General features: G+C 35.8%; 1 protein-coding gene across 2 annotated transcripts in view; it reads left to right on the forward strand.

The window, feature by feature from the left end:
• The first annotated feature begins 36 nt into the window (after positions 1-36).
• Positions 37-24,915, forward strand: part of LOC135695131 (uncharacterized) — an 80,038-nt gene continuing 55,159 nt past the window's right edge. Inside the window, exons 1-16 of one of the 2 annotated variants that reach the window (XM_089109636.1) lie at positions 37-142; positions 4,106-4,238; positions 4,521-4,648; positions 4,929-4,984; positions 5,427-5,507; positions 6,394-6,524; positions 7,260-7,363; positions 16,097-16,133; positions 17,083-17,282; positions 18,088-18,167; positions 19,141-19,356; positions 20,022-20,162; positions 22,151-22,223; positions 22,809-22,919; positions 23,187-23,497; positions 24,744-24,855. In XM_089109636.1, the coding sequence (XP_088965762.1) occupies positions 4,172-4,238; positions 4,521-4,648; positions 4,929-4,984; positions 5,427-5,507; positions 6,394-6,524; positions 7,260-7,363; positions 16,097-16,133; positions 17,083-17,282; positions 18,088-18,167; positions 19,141-19,356; positions 20,022-20,162; positions 22,151-22,223; positions 22,809-22,919; positions 23,187-23,497; positions 24,744-24,855 (1,848 nt within the window). In that variant the 5' untranslated portion in view covers positions 37-142; positions 4,106-4,171. Of the gene's footprint in view, positions 143-1,252; positions 1,857-4,105; positions 4,239-4,520; positions 4,649-4,928; positions 4,985-5,426; positions 5,508-6,393; positions 6,525-7,259; positions 7,364-16,096; positions 16,134-17,082; positions 17,283-18,087; positions 18,168-19,140; positions 19,357-20,021; positions 20,163-22,150; positions 22,224-22,808; positions 22,920-23,186; positions 23,498-24,743; positions 24,856-24,915 lie in introns of those variants that run through there. The other variant, XM_065214113.2, reaches the window with a different exon arrangement.

A 24,915-nucleotide genomic window follows, 5' to 3' on the forward strand; every position in this document is an offset into this window, starting at 1 on the left:
TCTGGTTTCAGATATTTTGACCAGTCCTAATGCCTTATCAAGATTTAGCTCCGCAAGAGCTCAGTTTTACGGCTCCAAATGCGATATGCTTCATGGACACGTTGAATTCATTACTCAAGATTTATAAAAAATTCCAAACAAGGTATTCCGCCTGATTTTTCATTTATAATTCATATGTCATAGTTGAAGAGACAACAGCTATTGAATAGATAATACAGTTATATCAAGGGAGCTTTTAGAGAGAGCTATTAACAATTTATGAATCTATTGGACGTGTAGTTTGTCATTATAAGACAGTATTAGGCTTTTCTTTATATGCAAGTAATTATTCAGTATTGACAATGTTCAGTGTGCATGGTTTAATGATTTCAAGCACATTTTTTTGAGAGTTTGAAAGAAATAGCTTTATATTGGAAAAGAGTAGGCAAAAAGATAACTCACAATGATTTAAAAATCATTGAAGCTACTGGCTGAAAGATTTTAAGAAATGGTATTATTACAGTCATAAGAAATCATGCCATACATGTTTTTTAAATAGGCAATACAAGCTCAGCCGGTCCCACCATGGTCCCACGTGTTTGATGGGATGGAATGTCTCCATTGATGGGATGCTATTTTACTGATTTAACGTTGTACTGCACTAAAATTCGTACTGAGTCAATTTTCTGTTCTAATTCTTCCTTTCTTTCCAAGAGGGTAAGGAATTTTTAAGAAACTTTGGATTTTAAGAAATTGTTTACCTATCTCCGTTTTATCATCTCTTCGGAAGTGGCCAGCCTTACGTCAATGAATATGGCTTAGTGTTAATAACTGAAACCACTCGACGAGAAGTTAGATTATCTTTCAATATCAACCTTCAAGGAATAAGCTCTAGATATCCTTTCTTGAAATCTGGTCAGCAAACCTTTTCCCTACATCAAATTTATCACAAAACATAGGCCACACGTGAACAGGAGTTATTCCATTCGAAAAAATTGAATGTTTTTTTAAAACTTAACGTGTACGCTGAGCACAGTGTCCGTGCCGCACGGGGCCTTGCGTCCTTCAACACGAATGGACGTTGCCGGTTGCGTTCTAACCTTTTCAAAGTGCTGTTTAAAAAAGTAAGATTCAATGAGTTTTGAAACAAGTCTCTTTAGCTTCTTTGTCGGAAAATTTATTTTGTTGTCCCCTCCTCTTAGTCCTCTAGAGTTCTAATCACTGCCACGCCCCTGGAAAGAGTTTTTGCGGCCATATTGGTCTCTTGATCTTCGCAGCTACAACAACACAACGGTTGCTACCTTGGAAATCAATTGCGTTTTTGAGTTGAGAATCAAAATAAGCAAAACCCATGTGGCTAAAAAAACGCGAAAGCTGAATGCCTTTTGCATGAAAAAGACCTTTATGTATCTACTTCGAAAATTGAGTGCCTGTAGTCTGGAAATGTTTGTAAAGCTCAGCTATGGTTATCATGCGATAAAGATTTTGCGCCGAGATAGTAGGCTTAGCTGTAGGTGTGATGCATGTTGTTTTGCTGTCAGCCATGGTAATTGGTGTTAATTGATAAAATATTTAGGTTTATTCTTAAACAACACAGATCTATCAAGCAAAATATGGATCAGGAACCTGCAGATTATGTCTGCCTCGAATGCAGTCTCCGATTCAAGAATTCAGGAACTTTTGAAAAACATAAAAGAAAGTTTTGTCAAGGACAAGGGAGGAGCAATAACAATACATGGGCACCCTCTCCAAAAAGTAACAGGAGAATATCGAATGGTCAGCCAGAATTTCCTCTAAAAACCGCATCTAGTGCAGATTTTTGGGCAGGCAAACCTGTATCAGATCGTCTTGTTATATCCTCTCCAGCCATTTATCAGGTACGAGTCATTATCTCAAGTCAAGATTGATTTGTCTTTAAAGTTTTGGAAAGGCTCAGTTCAGTTCAGCTCAGTTTCATTAATTTTAAATTCGTCGACATACAAAATTCAGCATCGAAATAATAAGAGGCCCATATCTTTTCCTCATAGTTTTAATGATATATATATATATCATCATCATCATTATCATTTTTGCTATAGCTGTCAAGACCCTGGGCACCCCCAATTTTGCACAAGCTCCCGCCACCACCTGTCATTGGTTGCTCTTCTTATTCTCTCTATCTCCCATCCTCCACTTCATTCCCTCTGGTTGTCTTCCCATTGCCTTCTTGGCCTTCCTCTTCCTCTTGTCCCTTCAACTTTCCCTTCAATCAAAACCTTTGCCATCGTTCCTTTTCTCATCTGGTGGCCATAGTACTTCGCTTGATGATTTTTCCTACTAATTTCGGTTTCTTGCATAGTATCTCTGTTACTTTTCTCCATACAAAATCATTAGTCTTCTTTTCCTTCCACGAGATATTCATCATTCTTCTGTCACATTTCATCTTGAAGGCTTTGAGCTTATCCATACTTTTCTGACTATGCAACCAACGGCCTTAGTGATCTGTAATCTGTTCTTCAAGCTGACTCCTTTGAGAGTCCAAACAGCACCAATTCTATATATATAAATATATATATAAAGAGGTAAAATCTAAGCTCTTGTTTTTGCAAATTTGCTCTTCATGGAAAATTTATGTTTGCATGCTTTGTTATTGGAGGTTTGCAAGCAGAATTATGTAGATAAAATCACTTTGCATGTGAAATATCTTTTATGGAACAGCCATACTCTGCAGACTGATCCAAGAAAATGTTTTTTTCCACTTACCAAGGACCCAAAGATTTGCTTTAATAAAAATTTACCCTTCCATTCATGGTTAGAAAAAGAACAACCATTCATTCCTGGTTAATAATCAATGGCAGACCTACCAAGTGTCACACATTCTGTGTGACATGCACACTAAAAAGACAAAGACACGCAGAAGACACGCATTCTGCCTGAGACATATTTTGGTCTACCCTTAAGCTCACAGGCACCAAAGCAAAATTCTCATGCATTCTGCAATAAAGCTCTTGGTTTATTCAATTTTTTTTCATATTTTATTCCAAATCCTAGCAAAAAGCCTCAGTATTAACAAAGAATAGCAAATGACCTGATAACAGCAAATCCACACAGGTCAGGTGATGTCATTTTTATCAAAGAGCTAGTTCAATGTACTCATTTCTTTTCCTCCATTCACGAAACACAGGTTAGCTATATCTCAACTATGACACACAGTAAATTGTTTGGAAATGTACTAGAGGAGCATAATCTCCCTTAATCAACAGAGAGGGGTGAGTTTTCTTTGGAGTGACATTTGGGGTAGCAGTTATGCCCTCATTCCTCTCTCTGCACTTCTGGTTCTTAATTCAGTGCACTTTTGCAATCTTTGGTGATGTCTTTGGTGATTTGGTGATGAGTTAGGTATTGCTTTAAATTCTTTCTCAATAAAAACTGCACAAAATTGACAAAAACAACACTGAAAATTCAGAGACGGAGAAAAGTGTCAAAGCATGTTCATCCAAGTACCATCTCAATGTAACCATTTGGGAAAGAATAACATCTGAATACAAAAATGTTTGTTAGGATGATTTTCATTGGGTATTACACAGCCAGCCAAAAATCTCAAGAATCACTATTGTTCACTAGTGAGCAATTTGTCTAAAGCAGAAAACAATAAGAAAATAGTAGGTTTTAAAGTATATCAGGTTGGTGCGGTTACACTGCAACAATCCTCTACAGAGTGACTCCAGAGTGTTTTTGATATCACCTCCAGAGCAGAGTTATTTTCATGTAATTACTTGACTGATGATGTTGGTATCCTGGAAAGGGATCTCTGTTACAAGCGTTTACTCAAAGTGTCGTTTCTGAAAAACTAGAGGATGAGGTAATGGAAAAGTTTCTGGAGCTACAACTTGGACCCCACTTTTGTGGCAGTTAGGATTCATTCTGAACCCATCCCTGATGTTGTGAGCCTATGGCAGCCCAAACATTTTTCCTTCCTTTTCACAAAACTGAAACTCAAACCTGAATCATTTTCAAAACTGAAACTTGACAGGTCTGATATGGACTATTATTATATGCAATTGAACGTATAACAATTTAAAAAAACAATCAGCCAAACCATTTTGCACATCAGTGTTAGTTTTGAAACCTATTCTGTACATTTTAGGCAGCTGATACAGTTAGAAGACCAACCTCTAATGGTTATGGCAATCTAAATCAATTAAATGTAGGCATGAAGTTTAGTTCTGTTCTTGAAGACCTGCAACTAGAGAAAGGAAAACTGGAGGAGCACAAAAGAGGTATGTGTTAAAAAAATTGTAGAAATATGTCAGTTTTATGAAACATTGTAAATCAATAGCTAGATTCCCTATAAAAAGCTTCTTTGAGGCTGTAGAATTTTGTTTAAAAAGTATGTTGTCTAAATTTTGAATATTTATTAGAAAGATAGAGAGTTCATTAGAACCAATTTTGTCAACTTATAATATTATATACTTGAATATTTACTGAAGTGCAAAGTTGTAATTCATTTATTGCCTATAATGTTTCTTTTAAGTCTATTTTCCTTTTTTTGAATTATGTAGCAATTCAAGAGAAGCTTGCAAGAATTCATGGAAATGGAGGATCTGCAGATAAACAGCTCAAAATTTTGAATGAGCAAGCCAACCAACAATTTGTTCAAAAAGAAAGAAAAGAAAGAAATGCTGCAATGGTAGATAATAAACCAACTAATATACCAGATTCCTGTTGATAATTTACCCATCCAATAAGCTAAATTTACATAATCAACATATCAAATGCAATTTTTCAAAAGTTTAACCTGTTCTACTCCATGAATTTGAAATTTTTGGTGTCCATGTTTTTGCATCTGTTGTTTTCTGCTATCTTCAATTCTTTGTTAGCTCCAACATTAATGTTTGGTAATTGGCAGAGCAGAGTGTGAAATATGTGTGATGTTAATCTTTGCTGTGATATGAAACTTTTATTTTTAGGAGGCTCATCTGGAGGATCTCCAAAATTCCATCTTGAAACATCAGCACTTATCAAGGTTAGCAATGGTCCTAAACCCTTGGCCTGAATGTTCTGAATATGTGAATAATGAAAAAATGAACACATTATGGGAAAATATTTTTGAATTTAATACATAAATCTGGAAATCATTAACCATTTTTGCTGCAGATCAGATTACTTTCTAGACATTTATCAGAGCTGTCACGATTGGCACAAAACATTTGAAAAGTATACATCAAAGACCAAAGTGCTCTTCAAGATCAGGTTCTGGAAACATTTTCGAGGCCTCTTTCCCTGGATAATTGAAAATGGGTGAAAAGGGTTTTACTATGACATTTTAATAAATATAATCCAAAAATCTGTTTTGGAGTTATTTGCCATTTAATATCATTAGATATTTTGGAATTATGTTTTGAAAGAATAATAGTAGGAGATATTATATTCAACATAATGTAAATGCCTATCTTCTTGTCTCTTAGACATAACGGTGGAAAGGAATACTACTTGCATCCTTCTTCATCAGAAAATGATAACACCGGGTTGCTGTTAGCTCATATAAGGTAAAACATTTAGATTTTGCAAAGTAAAGAATTTTTAATCTAGGCCAATGACTATGTTAAATTGACAGTACTGTAGTTGATTTTCAAGTCTGATCCCTGAACCATGGGATGCTTTTTTACGTGGCATTCCTATCCCATTTCATTTTGTCAGCAATTTATGGCATCTTCTGCTACCCAAATTTGGATCTATTCCATTTTTGCCTTTTCAACTCTTCGCAACTTCATTTTTCTTAGTTCATAACACTTTGCTCTTGGTAAACTTCTTCTTATTATTTTTACAAGTATATGAGACACTTCATGGTTCTTGAGAAAATGAGTCTGTACATGCTTTAGTGTAAAAGGCAGAGGGTGGTTCTAAGTTGAAACTGCAATTCTTATTCTTACCATGTTCATAAGACAGCTATAAATGAAGAAATAAAAACAGAAAAAGAATAGATGTAAACGGTGAATTATTTATTGTCTTATATACGTCATCATTTATACCTATTTTCGACTTCTTATTCTCACTTATTCACACTTCTTATCCTATACTGCACCATCGTCTAAAATGCCTAAAACATTGTGTAAACTGTTAATCCTTAAAATGGTGCAGTAATCTCCTGTATTCTTTGCTAAGTTCATTTTAAAACTGTTTTATGGAGAATAAACTGTGTTTGTGTTTTGGAAATATAGATGTTGTGAAAACTATGCACATTGCTTTACTTTTTAAGTTGAAATGTCATACAAGTGATATCTGGCAAAAAAGTTTCTCTGCTATAGTACAGTGTCTCTTTCAAAGTACAATTCCTGTTGGTTGTTTTGTTCGACTTGAATCTGTTACATATACAGTGTAACCATTTAGTAAAGAATGCATCACAACTTAGCTGAAAAATATTTTCAATGGCAGGAAACTGAAGAGGCGTTACATGGAAGATGGTGGTGACGATGTTCGAATATTTGAACTCTTTCATGGGCTGGAGAGTGATATTTACAGAAATAGACAACCCTCTTCAAGAAGTAGACACTACAGAAACACAGGTTTGTTTTTAAGAATCAGCTATAATTTTGTGTTGTAAAACCCGATAAGTATACCCAACGTTTACTATTCCTAGCCACTGTGTTGGCGTTTTCCCCAACCAGATGTACCTGGTAGCTACCGATCTCTTCAGGTATAACCAAGGGGTAACCATGTGCCGCTGTAGAATAGCAGGCATGAGTTCGCGTCTGGATTTAATCACATGATCTACAGCATAGAAGTCAATTGTGCCTGCTCCTAAGCATCCTCCCCGTTATGTGTGGATCAAATCATCCAAGTCAGATAAAGGCTAGCTGTGGTTATTACCTCTCGAATGAAAGATTCTGAATTTGGTTTTCAGTTTCTGACATGCCCATAAAGTTGCAGTTTTCATTCGAATGGTGTTTACTGAAGAAAAAGAAGATGAAGAAAGAAGAATATTGTTCACTGTTGGCTTTTTTTGACTTGCTGCTTGCGTTCTTATTAACTCTAATTGTATTGTAAGATGTTTGTTTGGAAAGTTAAAATGTTTCTATTTGTTTGTTTATGCGGTTTGTAGTTCTACGAAGCGATAAACGTATTTTATTTTAACATGTACGACAGCTATTTGCTATCACTGACCTCTCACTGACTTCTTTTTTTTGAACTGATCTAGCTTCCAATTGTTTGTATTGCATATCTTGTACCTAAAGTAGAAACACTTAATATCACATAAAAACAATAAGTAGTAGTACCATATAATGTGTTGTTCTTCCTAGAGAAAGAGTCTGAAATGGTGCAACAGCTTCAAAAACAACTTCAAACAGCCCAGCAGACGAATGAGTCACTGATGAAGGAGTTACAAATTCTAAAAGTCAGTAGGGTATGACATCTTCTCTATTTTTCAATTTGAAGTTTCTTATGGAATAATGCTAAGGGTACAATGTACCTCGAATTCATGTTCTTAAAGGGCATGCATAATCGTACAAGCCCATTGCACGCATAAAAGGCAACAGACAGATGCTAACGTATGGGTGGTATTACGGTTACTGATTGGCCAATTTTGACTGAGAGATGGCTTTAGCCACCTTAGTTTATGTCGATTGCCTTTAGCAAGACAATATGATTCTCTTTTTAGCGTATTTTTTCTAATGGCGTACTTTTAGGGGACTAAATGCCAGACACTATTCTTGCCTCAGGATAATCTAAATGTCTTTTTGAGGTCAGTTTTCAAACCATGGTTCCTTTGGAGCTTCTGGTTTTGCATTTAAAAGGAGTATCTTCAAATTAAAGCAAATAGTTTCACTTAGCAATATACCTTTTCAATTAGATAATTTTGTGTGAGCGCAATATGTGCAGGATGTTCCTGATAAACTAGTTTACCAATGTCATCTGCATTCACGGATAGGCTTTGAAACACTTTGTGTGAAATGTTTCGTATAAATGCATTTTTTAATGTTACATTGACACAGTATTATATTCTGGGATACATGAAAGTCTCCTTAAGCATCTCATAAGGAATGATAAAACTACTATTTCTCGGACTACAGATTTTCCTCGTACTACAGAGACATATAAGTCATAATAGTGTTTACAAGAATCTATTAGATATACGTCTTAATTTTTATGGGAAAGATTGCTTTTACTATGTGCATGTGCTTTTATGAACCGTCTGTATTGACACTATAATTAAAAAGTCGCTGGGTAGCAATATTGGTATATAGTTTGCCTCCAGCGGCCTGCTTTTAGTACAAACATACGAGAGCCGCAATGTACCTTGCTTGAACGGTAAGATGTTCTAACTGAATGAGAAGTTAATTGCAAAGTCAAAGTCTGCACATATTGTGGATTGGGAAAACATTGTTCTTAAAAATTGCGCAGCGAATAACAACTGGTTTGAAAGGTAGCTTAGATACAAAACTGTATTTACCTTTGCAAAAGAATGAGCCGGATATTAACCATACATTGGCCTATTAATTTGACTCTAACTTCATTGGGTAGGCACCTTTGCTAGAAACCCGAAGTCTAGTGAATGGAATTCACAAGGCTCTAAATGTCTGCCGAAATGCTCATTATTTAATAATAGATTGATTTATAAATATAACAAAGTGTTATAGCTAGTCTTTGGTGTTTAGAGTCATCTAAGCTTGCGGATAGATATTCTTTGCCATTTTCTTGCACATTCCAGAAAAGCCTATTGTGCTTTTATATTGTCCATCTTGGAGACAGTGGGAGCACTATGAGAATATTTGCTTTTTGGTTGTGTTGTGATTCCGAAGTATTTCAGAGCCTGGATAACATCGCGGAAAAGGGAGGGGATGTTCAATTTTTTTTGCTTGTTTCAATGATGTATTAAACCGTTATGGTAAAAAAACTATAGGGTAAATGTTTTTGGTATTTTGTGTTGAACATTTTCTCCACTCAATTTTTCTTTTCTTATGATTTTCTGTTGAGCAAATGTGTCATTTGTTTTTGTCCTTGCTGGGATTTTTGTTGAATGCATGTTCCATTGCATTTTGTTTCGTTTGAATTTTTTTTGTTGAGTGAATGTTTCATTTTTTATCTTTATTAGGATTTTTTATTTTTGTCTTCTTTGGAGTCTTTGAATGTATGTTCCACTCAGTTTTGTCTCTTTTGGGACTTTTTTACTAAAAGGCAAAATAGAGTCTGTGATGGCATGTTTATTTTTTAAATTTTTAGTTGCCAAGGCTGTAAAACTATCCAAATTTTTCTAAATTTGCAAACATGTAACTTTATCATTGAAATGAAGGAAATTGAATCCTTTCTCTTATCCTGTTTTTAAACACACATTATTACACCAATCCATTTAAACGGAAAAGCGGTTGTTTCGTCATATAGACACTATTCAAGGATTGTTGAGGCCTCGTAATCAGAGTTGTGCTCGTCGTCATCGTTGCTCTACCGAGGCTGAAGGCTTGCTTCGAGCCGTATCGTACTTTTCTCTTGGTGTTTTTAGTTCATTGACCAGAAGTGGGAAGATTTTATGCTTGTTGATTATATCTGCACGGCCTAAAATCTCATTACTTTGATTAGAAAACTTTGAAGGATGTTTTTCACTTCACATTGTTTTCTTGACTTCTAAATCTAAAGTTGTCTTTCATTTGAAACTTAGAAACCAAATAAACAAAAGACAATTTTGATTGAGGGAAGTAAGTATAAAAGCTTCAATCGACTGAAATTAGTTCAAGAAATGAATCTAATTCAGGGTTAACCTAATCTTGATTTAAAGCCTCTTTTAAGTAGATAAACTTGCCAACTTGGATTGCTTCATGTTGGAACTAAGCCCATCCTTGCAGATATTAAATCTTCTTTGATTTGTTGTGATATTCTTGGTAATTCTACGTCAATGATCCTTTATTCTACAACTAATGAATTGGGAGAAGCAGCAAGGATAAAATGGAAAATGGACAGTTTTAATTCTTTTGGTAATTTGATTTTGAAAAGAGGAAAACCTCAGAAGATTGAAAGATGACTGAAATCTTAATTCAATGAATGGAATTGTCAGAGAAAATGTAAACAAGTTTTACAAATATACTCGCCTAGGAATTCGTTTTGTTTTTGTATTAAGAATTGTTCGTACCAAGTCTTTTGTGACTTGCTTCTCTTACTAAATCGAGATTGGTAAGAGCCTGTGATTCAACCATCAGAAAACGATGTCCTTCATTTTTTTGTTTTCTCTTTTGCATTAGTTCTACATAACGATACAGGAGTATATGGGGTTATCTCAATCCAAGGTGGCTACTGTCTGCCTACTATTTGATTTGCTTTAATTTACTTTGCCATTCTATCTTTTGCTACTCTAAGCTGCCCTATTTTGGCTTAAAATACCCTATTTTATCCCATCCTATCCTATCCTTTCCTAGCCTATCCTATTCTATCCTGGCCTACCCTAAGCTATCCTATCCTATCCTGTCATATCCTATCCTATCCTATCCTATCCTATCCTATCCTATCCTATCCTATCCTATCCTATCCTATCCTATCCTATCCTATCCTATCCTATCCTATCCTATCCTATCCTATCCTATCCTATTAATCCTATCTTATCCTATCCTATCCTATCCTATCCTATCCTTTCCTATTCATATCCTATTCTATCCTATCTTGTCCTAAGCTATCCCATCTTATATTTCCCTATCCCATTCAATCTTATGCTGTTCTACTCTATCATATCCCGTCCTATTCTATCCCATTCTATTCTTTGCTATTTTACCCTATCCTACCCTATTCTATCCCATTCTATCTTATGTTGTTCTACCCTATCATATCCTATCCCATTCTATCCTATCTCATCCTATCCTATTCTACCCTATATTATCCTGTCCCGTTCTATCCTGTCCATTCCATTTTGTTATAAGCTGTTTTATACTTTGCCGTGCTTGGCAAGTAATATCTTTCAATTCTAGGCCAAGCTGTTTCATCCTATATTGTGCTTGCTTTAGGTGAACAACTCTAATGGAACTGCTTTTCGGAGGCTGAAGCCGCTTATTTTGTTTGACTTACTTGTGGCGCCATGTAAAAATGGAAGCTGCCCCGAGAATAAATCTTTGGTTCTCTTAAGCATTGCAAAGTCTGGCGCCTGTTAAATAACTTCATATTTAGCAATTTAAAAGTGTATCTTGTTATATGAAGATGAAAGCCTATGATCCAAAGAGCGGTTTTTCCAAGGCTGCCACTAGGATTTCGAAAACCAAACCCTATCAGGCTTGCTTCTGTTTTCCCAACATGGAAATGGTTTAGATTATGCAGATTGGAGAGTGAATTTGTATTGCTTTGGCTTAATCTGCAAGCATTCGTTTACATAGGATTTTAATGGGGTCTGCAGAAACCTCAAGGCAAATTCCCTTAATGGATAGAGACAAGATCGAAATCGCCCGTGTTTGACCAGGAAAAGACACTAACAATAACCAAGTTGTGTTATTAACTCTATTTACTCAGGACTTATTCCATAAAGGTATGGGCAGACAAAGTTAGATTTTGTAAGCAGCGTGTTTGCCGATTAAAGCACCTTGAAAGTAACATTTTAAAGCCTTTTGTTTTATTGCTATTTTTGAAGTTAAACTGAAAAGAGAAAAAAGCATTTGCAACAAAAACTTTTAACTTCACATATCACTTAAATGTCTCCTGTATTGTTTTTGAAAGCAACCAGCAGAAAGTTCAGTTGTTTTTTAGCCAAACATTTAAGTTGTCATTGTCTCCTTTCTTGAACTTTTTTCGACGTCCCAATACCGCATTCCTTTTATAAATTCCCTGAACGTTCATGAAATGTTTGACAACTATAGTGACGTGTCTGTTAGAGGACGAGTCAAATAGATGGAGGAATTTCAAGTCTTTACTTGAGATGTTACTTAGGTTAACCATTTAACAATCAGACTAGTTAGTTTTGCACAAAATAATATCGTTGAAATAAATCGTTAAAATGATTCAATATTTAGACAAAGAAAGTATTATAATTAATATTATGTTGGTATTTTCAGAATTTGTTTGGTCTAGAGATAAATTTGATAAATTTAAACACATAGCTTGTTTAATTTTTGCTTGATGACAATCGAGTAATCAACGATTTTAATGTGACAGCTAAATAACAAAGGGTTTTCATTTTTAGGCAGAAAAGTAGTCGTTAGAAGTTTCCATGCTATTATTAATATGAACGCAACTTTCAGTGTATGAGGCGTTTTATAGATGCAATTTCCATTATTGTGTTCAAAGGGAGCGTTTGTTTCAGGCTAGGGGCTTGCTGGAGCAAATACAGTCCTGGTTCTTGCTATCTGGTGAAAATGCCAGAATTCGGCCCGGACATTAACAACCGACAATACAGCCAGCGGGTCCAAAAAACTTGCTAGATATACAGAAGCAAGACAAACACAGGGATCCGAAAGAAAGCTTGATTTTGGGGCTCGAAACATCGAGTTTGACCGTTGAGATTATCTATAGAGAGTGCTGTATTGTCCTGTAATGTCATCGTCCACGTAGTGTCGCTGATCACCATGATTCGTGCCACGTGCTTTGATGGTTCACTACTGAGCAAGGCGGTCGGAACTTCCACTTGAAGCAAAAGCTGTGGAGGATCCTCAGAACTTTTAAGTGGATGGTGCGCCTCCTGGCGTGCTGGAAGCATGCACGGTTTGCATCAGAACTGCTTGGTGGTCCCAGTACAGGAAGCTCTTATGAGAACACACTTTAAACGAAGTCTTCATCTCTAATTTTGTAAAGCTTACAGAGAGTCTGGATTGCGATTACTACTTTGTTTACCAAAACAGGCCGTGTCTGATCAAACTGCATGTTAAAATGATGTATGAATAATTGACAATGCTTTAAGTACTGTACCTGATTGTGCATGGAATATTTTGGCGCACAATCCACTGTTATGCTTTTTTTCAAAGCTCATAATTTGGAAATTAAGAAAATTATCTTTTAAGAGCTTAAAGATGAGCTGAAGTTTTCGATAGGAATTAAGCTAGAAAGAGAACAGACGGTTGATGCCTCAGGTGCTCTGAATCGATACTTCTGGCAATAACTACACTTCCACTAAAATTACGTGTCATTCTCCGATGCTGGCGTCTTGTCACTGTTGACACAGAAGGGCAGAAGCGCCTCCGTTTTAAGATGGTATTAACCAAACTGCGGTTTTTCATTCAGATTCGTCGCTTGATCTTTTGACTCCCAGGTCATGTTTATATATCACTAGGTCTAGCTTCGTTGAAATGCCCAAAGGAGCAACCCCAGCAATCGGATTACACCGAAATGCCTTTTCTTCATCTATTAACTTTCGTGGTTGCAATGTTGCTATGTATCGTTCTTTGATCGTGTTTCAGTTAGTTTAATGCTAGTCGATAAATTAAAAGTTAGTTTTTAGGAACAGAAACTGGATTATGCCATTTCATTATGTAAAAAGCACCCCACCCCGGTCTCGTGCTGAGTCCAAAGGGACCATTGGTTTTCCCATGCCCCTTGTGCCCAACATTTCTGTTGGATTTTAGGATGACGAAAGCCAGAACGAGATTGTAAATTGATGCTAAAATATCCACGGAAATAAATATCCTATGTTTTGAAGTGCGAGGGATAAACAGATGGCAGCTAGTAATCTTCGTCTGAGATGAGTAGTTGACAGCTCAGCAGGAATGATATCTTGCCAGACTAGGATAATCTTTACAAAACATGGCGCTATCAAAATTGTGTTTATCTATAATACCCTGGGGCTGGAAAAATGCTTCCATTTTTGACTAAATTGCTCAGCGATCATATGTTTCGAGACAGTCTATCACTCATTCACAAAGGAGTTCCGCCCCAAAAAGGAGCATTTGCAGTGTCTTTCCGGGTCACAAGCAGCTCCCTGTCCGTACTATTTTTCTTTTTAATGATTCGGCGTAGCTGTGCTAAATTCAAAAGAGTTTTGGGCGCAGTGGGGCTAACTGTCTCACTGGGCCGATGGACATTAGGCCCAAATCAAAGTATACTGTTTTAACCGGACAAAGTACCCCTTTTAAATGCAGCGAAGACATAGGCTGCAGATACTCTACAGAAAAATAAATTCAACCGCCCTAGAGGAAGATCTTTCTATTGCCTGTTGTAAGAAAATTGTAATCTAAATAAAAACCTAGGGTGGTCATGTCCTGCAAGTTTGAGAAACCGTACTTTTCTTTTGACGCCATAACTTTTCTTTGTACCCACGGCTGCATTGACTAGACAATGCGCCGTCTTGTCCACATAAAATCCCCCTCTAAACGCGGGATAATCAGTTTAATTGCATGCACTCCATAGTCAAATGTGATCTATACCTTGAAAGATATAAAGATCGGACAGCCGACCATAAGACGGTCTGACGGTGTTTTTGTCCGGAAGCATGAAAACCCGATCAGGAAAGAACCGAGCCACAAGGAATTTAACGTCGAGACGCAAGTTGCAGCTATGATAACAGTCTTTTTACGGTACTTAATGATTGGGAAAAGATTGTCTGATCCGAGATGAGATTATCTAATGCGATTTTTTACAATGATCCCTGAAAAGAAAGGTATCCACTGAGACCGAAAGCTCAGCTTTGCTTCAATACAACACTATTCGGGTCACCTTGAAGCAGCATTTGCAATAAGAGGTCCAAAAGGAGTCGTATCTTAGGCCCAGAACTGTGTGGAGAGTGACCCTAAAGAAATAAAATATAATGCTTAACTCCGGCCACACCTTGTGCTCTTTTATAACCATTTCTTAACCAGGTAACACGTATTTTGTTTATTGATAAAAGGTGTCATAAGGGTTTTTTGACCTCTGTTTCACATTTTTCAGCGCAGTGGGAGTGGAACTCTTCACGGGGCCGAAGATAAAATTTTTCCGACAATTTCCAAAAACGTAGCGTATTTTCCCAAATTTCTCAGAAACTTCGGGTTTGGGGTAAGGTGTGTACCTGCAACTGTGCCCCTAATTTCGACCATGGTTGAGACTGACAGAAGGAACCGGCTCGTTTCTTTTCTCAAGGAAATTTGCTTTCATGCTGTATCCTGTATTCTGCACCCAGAAAACAAAGTTGCCTGTATTCTGTACCCGATGCTCCCACTCGTTCCCTAAGGAAAACGGCTTCTTTGCTACCATTACCTAATAATTGGGCAGGAAATATTTAGGAGTTTTTGCTCCTAACCCAGACACTGCTGGAATTTCTTTGGTAAATATAAGTTCACAATATATTAAAAGTTTTTGTCAGAAATGATAGATTCTTTAAATGTGTAGACGTCATTTTATTATTTTATCTAGTGCTTGTTATTTCGCTGTTTTCCTCAAAATTATTTGCGCAATCTTTTCTATTTGTTATTTGGAATGTGAATAATTTATTTTTAATTTCATCTAAAAACTTGAAATGTAATATAAAGCTTTCTCGTGTATTTTATTGACAATTATACAAAAAGAATGGCTTGAAAGTGAAACATTTTATTTACCGCGAAGAGAAAATCATGATAGGTTTTGGAAAACTTAGTTTTATCTATCTCAGCCCATCCGAGCTCGCCATCGTTAAATTGACGGAAATTATTTAATCGACTGTACCTTTAAAAAAAATATTGGTATGTCGAATGAAAACTAAGCATATTTCAGTTTTATTATTTTGTTTGGGTGACATTCGAAATAAACCATTAATTTCACGTTGTTTTTTGGACCGGCATCTTTGTACTAATTTAATGAAAATATTTCAATACTTTATGGCGCCTTCCATGCTCGGAATATTTTGGCTGCATCTAAACGTCTTCCATTGACTGTAAGAAGAGTAAAAGTTTCCATTATGACAGAACCATGAAAATACTTATTTAGGTATTCTTTGTTTTAAGTTGTTTACATCATTTTGACTTTCTGTGTCGTTTTTGGCTGTCTATTTATTTAATACACTTAATATTATGTAACTCATATTTATATTCTTGCTCAATGTCCATAAAGAATCATAATTGATACTTTCTCATAAGGTTATGAGTTTGTTTATCAAATTGACAGTAGATACATCGAGATGTCACGAAAACCCACCTGGTATCTTTTAATAACCTTTATTCAAAATCATACCAGTTTCGCTATACCTTATGATAGTTTATTATGTAATTTTCGTTTTTTTCATTGCTCCTAGGAAAGGCAGCGAGAGTATCGGTCCAATCAAGTGGGTGGTGAGTATTAATACGTCTGGAATTTATTTTTCGATGGTAATTTGAGCTAATAGAACAGCCTTATTTGATATCATTTTCAATCAGAAAAAATCAGACTTTACTCTAATATAACTAATTTTCGTCATTAGAATAGAATCGAAAAATAACTAAGTTAATAACTTCAGACATGTGTTCTTTAAGAAATACTTTCATATTTTCTCTAAAAATTTAAAAAGGAAGAAAATCTAAAGCTTTCAAAGTGGTATGATTAACATACATTCAAGCTACTGTAAATCTAAGTTGAAGTTTTAAAGCTGTAGGGAAAACTTTTATGAATAATTTGCATTGCATGTATGAGCCTGGCTATTTTCTTAATTTATTCTTAATTATAATAGTGGCTTCAAAGTCTCAATATTCTTATAAGTTATATTCTTATTAAAAGCATGATGCTAAGTGCTTTTTGAGAAAACTTATAAGTCGATTTTGAAAAAATCTTGGTAAAAGAATATTCTCTTCAGTTTTTTTTATCGATTAGGTACAGTTTTTCTTATTTCGTACATGTAATAGAGATTTTTTTGCTTGTCACGATTTTGCTATCGCATCAATGTCAACAAGTTCTGTCAGTTCTAAGACATCAACTAAGGTAGCTTGTTATAAATTTTATTCAAAAAACATGAAAAACAAGAATTTATTTCTTTTTAGTTTTTCTCTTTTGTTTATTAAAATTTTAAATGAAAATCAAAATGTTCGAATCGAAATTTCTAAGAGTTTCGTTGACTACGACTTCCATGGGCTTAGAGAACGTCTTGCCTTTCTTGCGAAGAGCTGCACCCCTTTGTGAAAAACTGTGAAGAACTGTTGATCTTAATTTGATGACTTTAGCAGACATTAAACATCGATTTTTTTTTTGCCTGCATCGTCTTACTTCGGTCGCTCTATTTTCTTTTCTAAATTAAAATAATATCTTTAGAACGATCGGTGCCACACATTGATATTGGTAATTTCCACGAGAAAAAACTAATGGAAATGAGACAGGAGGCTGAGATATACAGGCAACAACTAGAACTTGAAAGGCTTAAGAACGAGTTGCAGAGTTTGAGGGGTCCTGTGCCAAACCTTCCTCAGCTACCGGCCATTCAATATAATCAATCGCAACAACGACATAGCTTGGTAAGTAGTGATCTAGAGAGTTTCTTGTGTAGTTATTTCAAACTGTTTTGTATTTCCAGCTATTGTCTACCAGCTGCAATAGATCATGAAATTTATCTATGTAGAATATGTGTTGCGTGAAAATTTCAGCCAAGTCTGTTCCCACTGACAATTTTGTGTCGTTTCTGAGAGAGTGTAATTGCAAAAATGCAAGCATTTTCAGGAGCAACCAAGCCATTTAATTGAGGAGGCGCTTTTTAAAAAGAATATTCAAATATTCAACCAATTTGCCAAATTTTGAAATGCCTTTTTTTTATGACAGAACAATTTGCGCATCTGTTTTGCCATATCATAGTCAACATGGCATCATCACATGAAAAATCATTATTCTTATTTCACGTGTCTGTCTGAAAGTGCATTTTGAACTCAAGTTATTTCGATCTAACATCCCATGAACGGTGAACTGAAATATTCCTATCCAAGGGAGGTTTTTTTTGCAGGCAACCATTTGCCTACCAGTTTCCATATCTCCAGTTTTTAAAACTCGGTGGTTCTTGCATACGTTTTTTTAATTCTTGCATGAATTATTTCAATTTTTTCAATGGTGGCTCTCAGGTGCGGCATTGGTGCATCTTTCCTGATTCACCTGGTAGTTTTTATTTTTTCTATGTTAATTTACCACGGGGTTGTCATGATCTATTGCTCCCCGTGGTATCAACGTCGTTGTAATGTTTGTTGAGTAATTAGTAGGTAGCGTAATAGGTAACTTGTCTTGTAAACCTTTAGTGGAATATATAAAAAAGAAAAAATTTTTTCAACTTGGTAGGTCATGTCGGAGAAGGATATGTATCAAATTTCAAACGAAAAAACAGAAGAGGCATTTCAACCAGCGCCTTACGACCCAGGGTGAGATTTATTACTGTTTAGGTTTGATGTGAAAGTTATAAACGATTCATTGATTTTGAAAATTACCAGCAGTACAGCAGTGGAAAGTTATGTATAAAAATTGTGAAAGGTGAAAAAAGGAACAAAAGAAGCTCTGTCATTATTGACTGTGTTTAAAGAAATTTTTCGGTTCATTCTAATAAATTCTAAACATGACAGAGGTTGAGTGGTTTAAGATCAGCAGCTATACATTTCATGATCAAATTTGTTGTTTAATTCCTGACATGCATGATTCATGTCTTTGAAGATTATTGTCTCCTATGTTTTTATTTTGCATCATTTTTACTAAAAAGGGAGATTATTTTGTGCTGTGATCAGCCTTATTTGCAAAACTGGTCTTCCTGATATGAGGTACCTATAAATTCGAACTATGACGTCATAAAACAACTCGATCAAAATGCTTTGTAAAAAAAGGACGGAAAGGTTAATGTTGATGTTTTTAGATAAACAATCGCAAAAACATACTTGGTGTCATATCAGAGGGTATTTTTGTATTTGTTCCTGGTTTTTTGAGACGAGATGTGCTTTCAAAGAGAAGAAATATGTTTAAAGAAGAGATAGCAAGAAGGGATTAATACATAATACTGCAATACCTTTTATAGCATAGCATTTTTTTTCTTATCAGCAATATCGAGAGTTCTAAAGCATCGCTATATACGCAATAAACTTCTTATTTTTCAATCCAATATTTTGCAACTATATATTGCCAATGTATCAATTCATGCCTTTTAAAGAAAATCCTAGTGTTGCCAATGTTTGAGTTCGTGTAAAATGACGCGTTTTAAAATGTTGTCTTTGTTTCGTAAAATTACCTCATGGTACGTTTTTATGACATCATGGTACGTTTTTATGACCTCATGGTAAGCGTTTCTTCGTTAAAATTTTTCATTTTATCTATTTTTCTATTTCGCAAAGTACAAAATTTCGTTTTCAGAAGTGGTTTCGCGATTTTCTGGGATTTTATCTGCGGCATAACACAGGCTACAGATCAATGCAGAATCGTCGTTACGATGTTCAAAGAAAGCGAGGCTGTGTCCGACTCGAAAGTTTTACCTGCCGTTCCTTGCAGTCCTTCAAATGACAATGCGATGCCCTATGCAAGATATTCCGGCCGGATCGCGATTCTCGGAATTAAGCAAATCTTCCCAAGGTAACAACCTGAAACTGTAGGCATCTTTGCAATGCTTGCTAATAAGACGTAGTCAGCAATAAAAAGGTGTTTAATTAGCCATTGCTTTTGCTGAAAAGAATATTCTACCCGGTCGCAAATTTTATAAAAGCAGTGGACATGTGCGTTTTGAGTCTTAATTATGAGCAATGGGGGGGGGGGGGGTTGGGTTGGGTTGGGTTGGGTTGGGTTGGGTTGGAGGAAAGAAATGCGAGAAGGTAAAAAAGAGAGGAGAAGGCCAATTTGAAAGGATGGTCAAAGCCTGGAAGGGGCTTGGATGAAACAATCTAGTATAGAACTCGAATTTCTGGTGTTAACGGGTGTAATCCCAAACACCAAATCGACACCCTGAATATTCATGAATTGTATAAGATTTCTAATGCACCGTGTAGCCAATGATACAACACCAGTTAAGACAGTGTAGCCAATAGCGACTTTTATTTGTTTGTTTTCTTTCGTAATCCATTTTAAGAGTGATATAAAGGCCCTTTTATAAAGATACTCTTAATTATTTCAAACACACTATACGAATGATTTTGAACTAAACCAATGAAGAAAATCAATCAACAAGAATCAAGTCAATCTTTTTATTACCAAATTTTTTACCAATTTTGGGGGTTTTCATCATTCTGACCTCTTCTTTGTAGGTGCCTCCCTTTGCCATCATTGACTGTTGTTGTGCAAGTTCAAATGGGCAGTGAACGAGACGTTGTATTTGAGGCTATGCAGGAGGTCGGGTGGAGTCAAGTCAACATATTTGATAGTTTCAGTCAAGTCATCGCTGGAAGGTATTTCTAAATCCAAGGTTTATAGATGCGGATAAACGCTTCCTTATCCGATATTCGGTATGAGCGGGAACGGAAGGGAAATCCTTAAGATTTGTTCACGCGAATGTAGAACATTTTCATGCATTTGCCAAGAATATGCCTTTGAATAGAAATTAACGCATTTTTTTTTGCTTTTGCAAACGAATGGGCTTTCCAAATCATGCTCAAGGCAAAAAAAACAAAGGCAACAACTAAATGTTGGTGTCAGGAAATCTGACAGGAATTCTCAGCCTCGGTTTGAGATCACTTATTGTGAGCTACCGCGAAGCCGAGGTTACTGCTTACTGCGAAACGTTTACTTCTGGTATCTTCTGCTCAAAGCCACAGCAATAGCTGTGCAATTTCTAAAAGCTTTACTTTCTTGCTAGTACCTGTTCTTTTTTGTTTCGTTCCGCTCTGGTTCGTTTCCCCTTTGGATAGGACTATCACTGCAAAAATAAATTTCATTAAAGCATTGTATGGATTTATGCTTGTGCGTGAAAAAAGATCCTTCAGAATGTTTCAAAAGGCAGCTAATATTTCAAATACGTCATGTTGAAGAGAAAGGTTAGTACCCTCTGGGCTTTGTTGCCAAATGCAGAAGTTGATATGTGTAATAACTGTTTTATATCCAATATAAGTAGGTGTTGTGGGTTTTGGAGCCCACTTGAAGACTTCGTTTGTGTCATGAACGTGAGCTCAAGGAACAGTATAACTGTTTTGTTGTTAGCAACTCGTATTAAAAATAGACCTGTTGTGAAAGGTGGCTCTCCACTCTGACGTGCGTTGCCCAACGGTTCTTTAGGTGTCAGTGTCTTAGGGCAAGAGAAAAATTCTTGCGACCACACTTCTAAGGCTCCAAAATTAAATTTCATGTGCAAACAATTTAGCCATTTACACTTGTCAATATGATTTTGTAATCGTCTTCTGAATTGTAAGGTCCCCTTCCCTTCCAAACAACAACAGAGGCTCTGCACTTATAGATAAATGTAACAATTACCATTTCTCTTGGCCTTGGCTTCACTTTCAACATATCAACTTCCTATTTACCCTTGTGCAAGTAGTACGTCTTATGGGTCAGTTCGTTATCACCCAACCGATCAATGAGCTTAATGAGTCCCCTTAAGTTTGTTTCATGTTTTTTACATAAATGATCATTCAACCCTGATTTTTTAATGCCTACATTTCACACGAGGTCAGAAGCTCTACTGTTATTTTGTTGTCATAACAATTATCAATGCAGTTATTAAAAAATAATGGAGTTTTTGACAAGGAGGCTTGTGAACACCGTTACAGTCTATCAAAAGTTGGGCTTAATGTCTCTGTATCTGAAATGTGTAAGAATGCTAATCATACTTCTGATGATTAAGTGATCATTTGATTATTAAACCATGGTTTGCCGTAACAAGATAAAGATATTTTATTTTATCTTGATGTTATTGAAGCTGCTTTTATCATTCCGAATAAAAACGCACCCAGCAAGAAAAATCCGACTCTTTGCAGGAAAAGTAATGGCTCTGTCCTACACGCATTTGTTTTATAAACAACTGTCTATAAGAAATTGAGCTCTTACCCTTGACCTTAAGAAACTACTCGAAAAGCCAGGATGGAAATTATTCTTTTCAACGATCATGCACCTATTTCTTGTTCAATTGAAATCTTGGCGACCGATTCATTGTTCTATTTCATGTTATTTTGTTACATTTTTGTGTTTTTAAGATTTGCTGTTAAGAATTTGGTATTTAAGAATCCTTTAAGAAACTTGTAGTACTAAAATCAACAAAAATATTGACAAACTGAAATATAATCTTGAGCTTTGTTTCTCAACAAAAAATTAATGTAGTTTGGTATCACTTTTAAAAAATTTCTATAAAAGGTTGAATGGGTCTTCTTAAAATCCTTCTTTCATCTGAGTTAGATCTTATTCTATACTCGCGTTTCCAGATTCTCTAATGAGATTTTTCATTTAGATGGAAGATCCCTGTAAGAGTGCCTCCAGTGGCACCACAGCTGACTGCAGCTCAACTAAATGCAGTGCAACAGGTATGACCCTTCCATTCATGGATACGTTGTTTTGCCTCGCCGTATTATTACTAATGAGTTTACAATTTTTATTCGTATATAAATGTAGGCTCCCACGTAAATATTTGTATATAAGGTGAAAATGTAGGCTTCACGTAGAGATTTGTATATAAGGTAAAAATGTAGGCTCCCACGTAGAGATTTGTATATAAGGTAAAAATGTAGGCTATCACGTAGAGATTCCCTCTGAACTACAGATTCCAACTGTCCTACTTCAGGTTCTTTTAATCTAATCTATAGTTAGTCTGAATGAGTGCTGTAGCTTGAAGCGGAAATATCACAAAGTCTTTGCAGTGAAGCACAATCAGGTAGACAAAAGAGCAAAGCGTGTCCGATTTACTTTCTTTACTGATGGCAACGATGCAATGCAGCTTTCGCCTGTTTGAAACATGACTTTCCAAAAGTTCTTCAGCTAGCCACCTGCTTATTCAGTTTTACGTGACTTCTATGCTGATATTGATGAATACATTTAACTGTAATGTGCTTGCAATATTGCTAGCAGTATCACTAGCTTTCTTTGCAATCATCTGTAACAATATTTTTTAGCTGGATGGGTGTGAGTTGTACTATCGACTAATTAATGCAAGAGATGTAGAGTCACAAGAAGGCCTGGTACTAGCCTCGCAACAAACAAAAGCTTACAAGTATCCTCATTTGGTACGTATATCTTAAAATGGCACCCAGCAGTGGGAAAGTTTTTCAAAGAAATTCACATTGTCCTTTATGAAGTTTGGCACTCCTCAGAGTACAATGATAATGACCAAAATGTGAACAGATTTTCCAATTCACTTTGGAATCCTTATGTCCATGGAGTTTAATTGACCTGTACCAAAATACCAGTTCTAGATGCACCTTTATGTGTTCCAGATTTGATTTTATTTAATACAATATAGATAGATGAAGCTTCAGCTTTTTTAAATTTAGGATCACAAAGTCGTTCCACTTTCGAATGTATCCCTTGAGCCCAGAAGACCCATCATCTCAAGAGCAGACAGTCCCCCGGTGCGAAAGAAAACCAAAGCGAAAAAGCCGAAGACTCCTGTTCAGTCTCCTGAACCCGCCACTCCTCTGCCAGTTTCATCATCACCTATAAGAATTGCGTCATCAAGAAGAGACCCGACACCGAAACCTGCAATTCCGACCCCAGCTGCTCTGCCGGTACGAAACCCTACTCCCAAGCATCCGTCCCCCATATCAGAGCCATCTCCACAACAAGAAGTACCTGAGATTCCAAGGTAATTTTATACGATATATTCTGACGACAAAATTGGGAATGCAATACAGAGTTGGACCGATTGAAAAATATTTCGAGAAATAATTGCCTTGTCACCTTCTTGGTCTAAATTTTCATTGTATTTTAAGCACAAGACTGAATGTTTCACTTGAAAATATTTGGAAAGTTTAGAATTCAGTTTCCTCTTATGTCATTTTTCAAATGAATTGAGCTTCTTCGAAGAGAATGCCATTCTTTCCAGAGGTCAAACAGTTTCAAGGCCCAGTTTCAATCGCCACCATTGCTCCAAAAATGTCTCTTGTCTTTTTTCTTGCACTGCGAAAGTTTTGAACAAAATGATACAATATTGACAAGCATCTAACTAACACGTTCTTTCCGCATTCACAAAATTAGTAAACTCTGCTCCAAAATATCGTGATTTTGGATCTTGTAACTCAGTGGATTAACAGAGCGAAGCAGACTAGCCCGAAACAATCTGAACCCTCTTGCTGAAAAATCTTACTGCAAAGTTTAGTTTTACTGTCAATTTGATTTGTGATGTCAAATATAGTGACAGAAGATATCTGCTTCGCTGTCTAAATTCAATTTTGATGAGCACTGTGTTTGAGAATCCTGTTTTTTTACGTCTTTTAATTGTCACTTCGTTAAAAAAGGTAGACCATTTTTCTCCGCGTAACAGATTAAAAAATTGGGGGGGGGGGCATATTTAGAAATGTTTCCAGGAATATGTTTGCAAAGCATTCTTTTTAAAAATGTATTTGATTAGTTTGGATTTTTTGAATGAATTATCTTGTTCATGATGTTTTATAACTCTGCACTTTTTATTACTTTTCCGAATGATGGCTATCACAATTGTGACTTATAGTAATTTCTAAATAATGCTTTGATCGTTAAACGAACTTTCTATTTTGTTCCAGTTTCATTGAATATTCGTTTTGCATTAATTATCATTAAGCATTAATTAGTATCTTCTAAATAATGCTTTGATCGTTAAACGAACTTTCTATTTTGTTCCAGTTTCATTGAATACTCGTTTTGCATTAATTATCATTACCAGATATAGCAATTAGGTTGCCCAACACATTCTGAGCTATTTATGTCCATAAGCTTTATTGCAGTTAAAATATGTCATTTTGTTTTTAAATGAATTTCAGTTCGAATTTAAACAAATTGAATGCCAAAAATACCCCAATTCCTGTACCAGTTTACCCTTAATCAGTAAACGCGTAATGCATTTCCTTTTTTAGCGAGAATGAAGCCAATGACAAATATTTTCTTGGCTTTCAATTCGATAAACTGTATGATGTGCATGAAGCCACTGCTCGATTGCAAATCACCATATTTGGAGGAAATGGCAAGGTACCTCAACTTTGCTTTTAATCGGAGCTCTTTACATGACGTTATTATTAATATTTGATA

Source organism: Rhopilema esculentum, chromosome 8 (genome assembly GCF_057945365.1).
Source record: "Rhopilema esculentum isolate cy_ngs chromosome 8, ASM5794536v1, whole genome shotgun sequence".
Lineage (NCBI taxonomy): Eukaryota > Metazoa > Cnidaria > Scyphozoa > Rhizostomeae > Rhizostomatidae > Rhopilema > Rhopilema esculentum.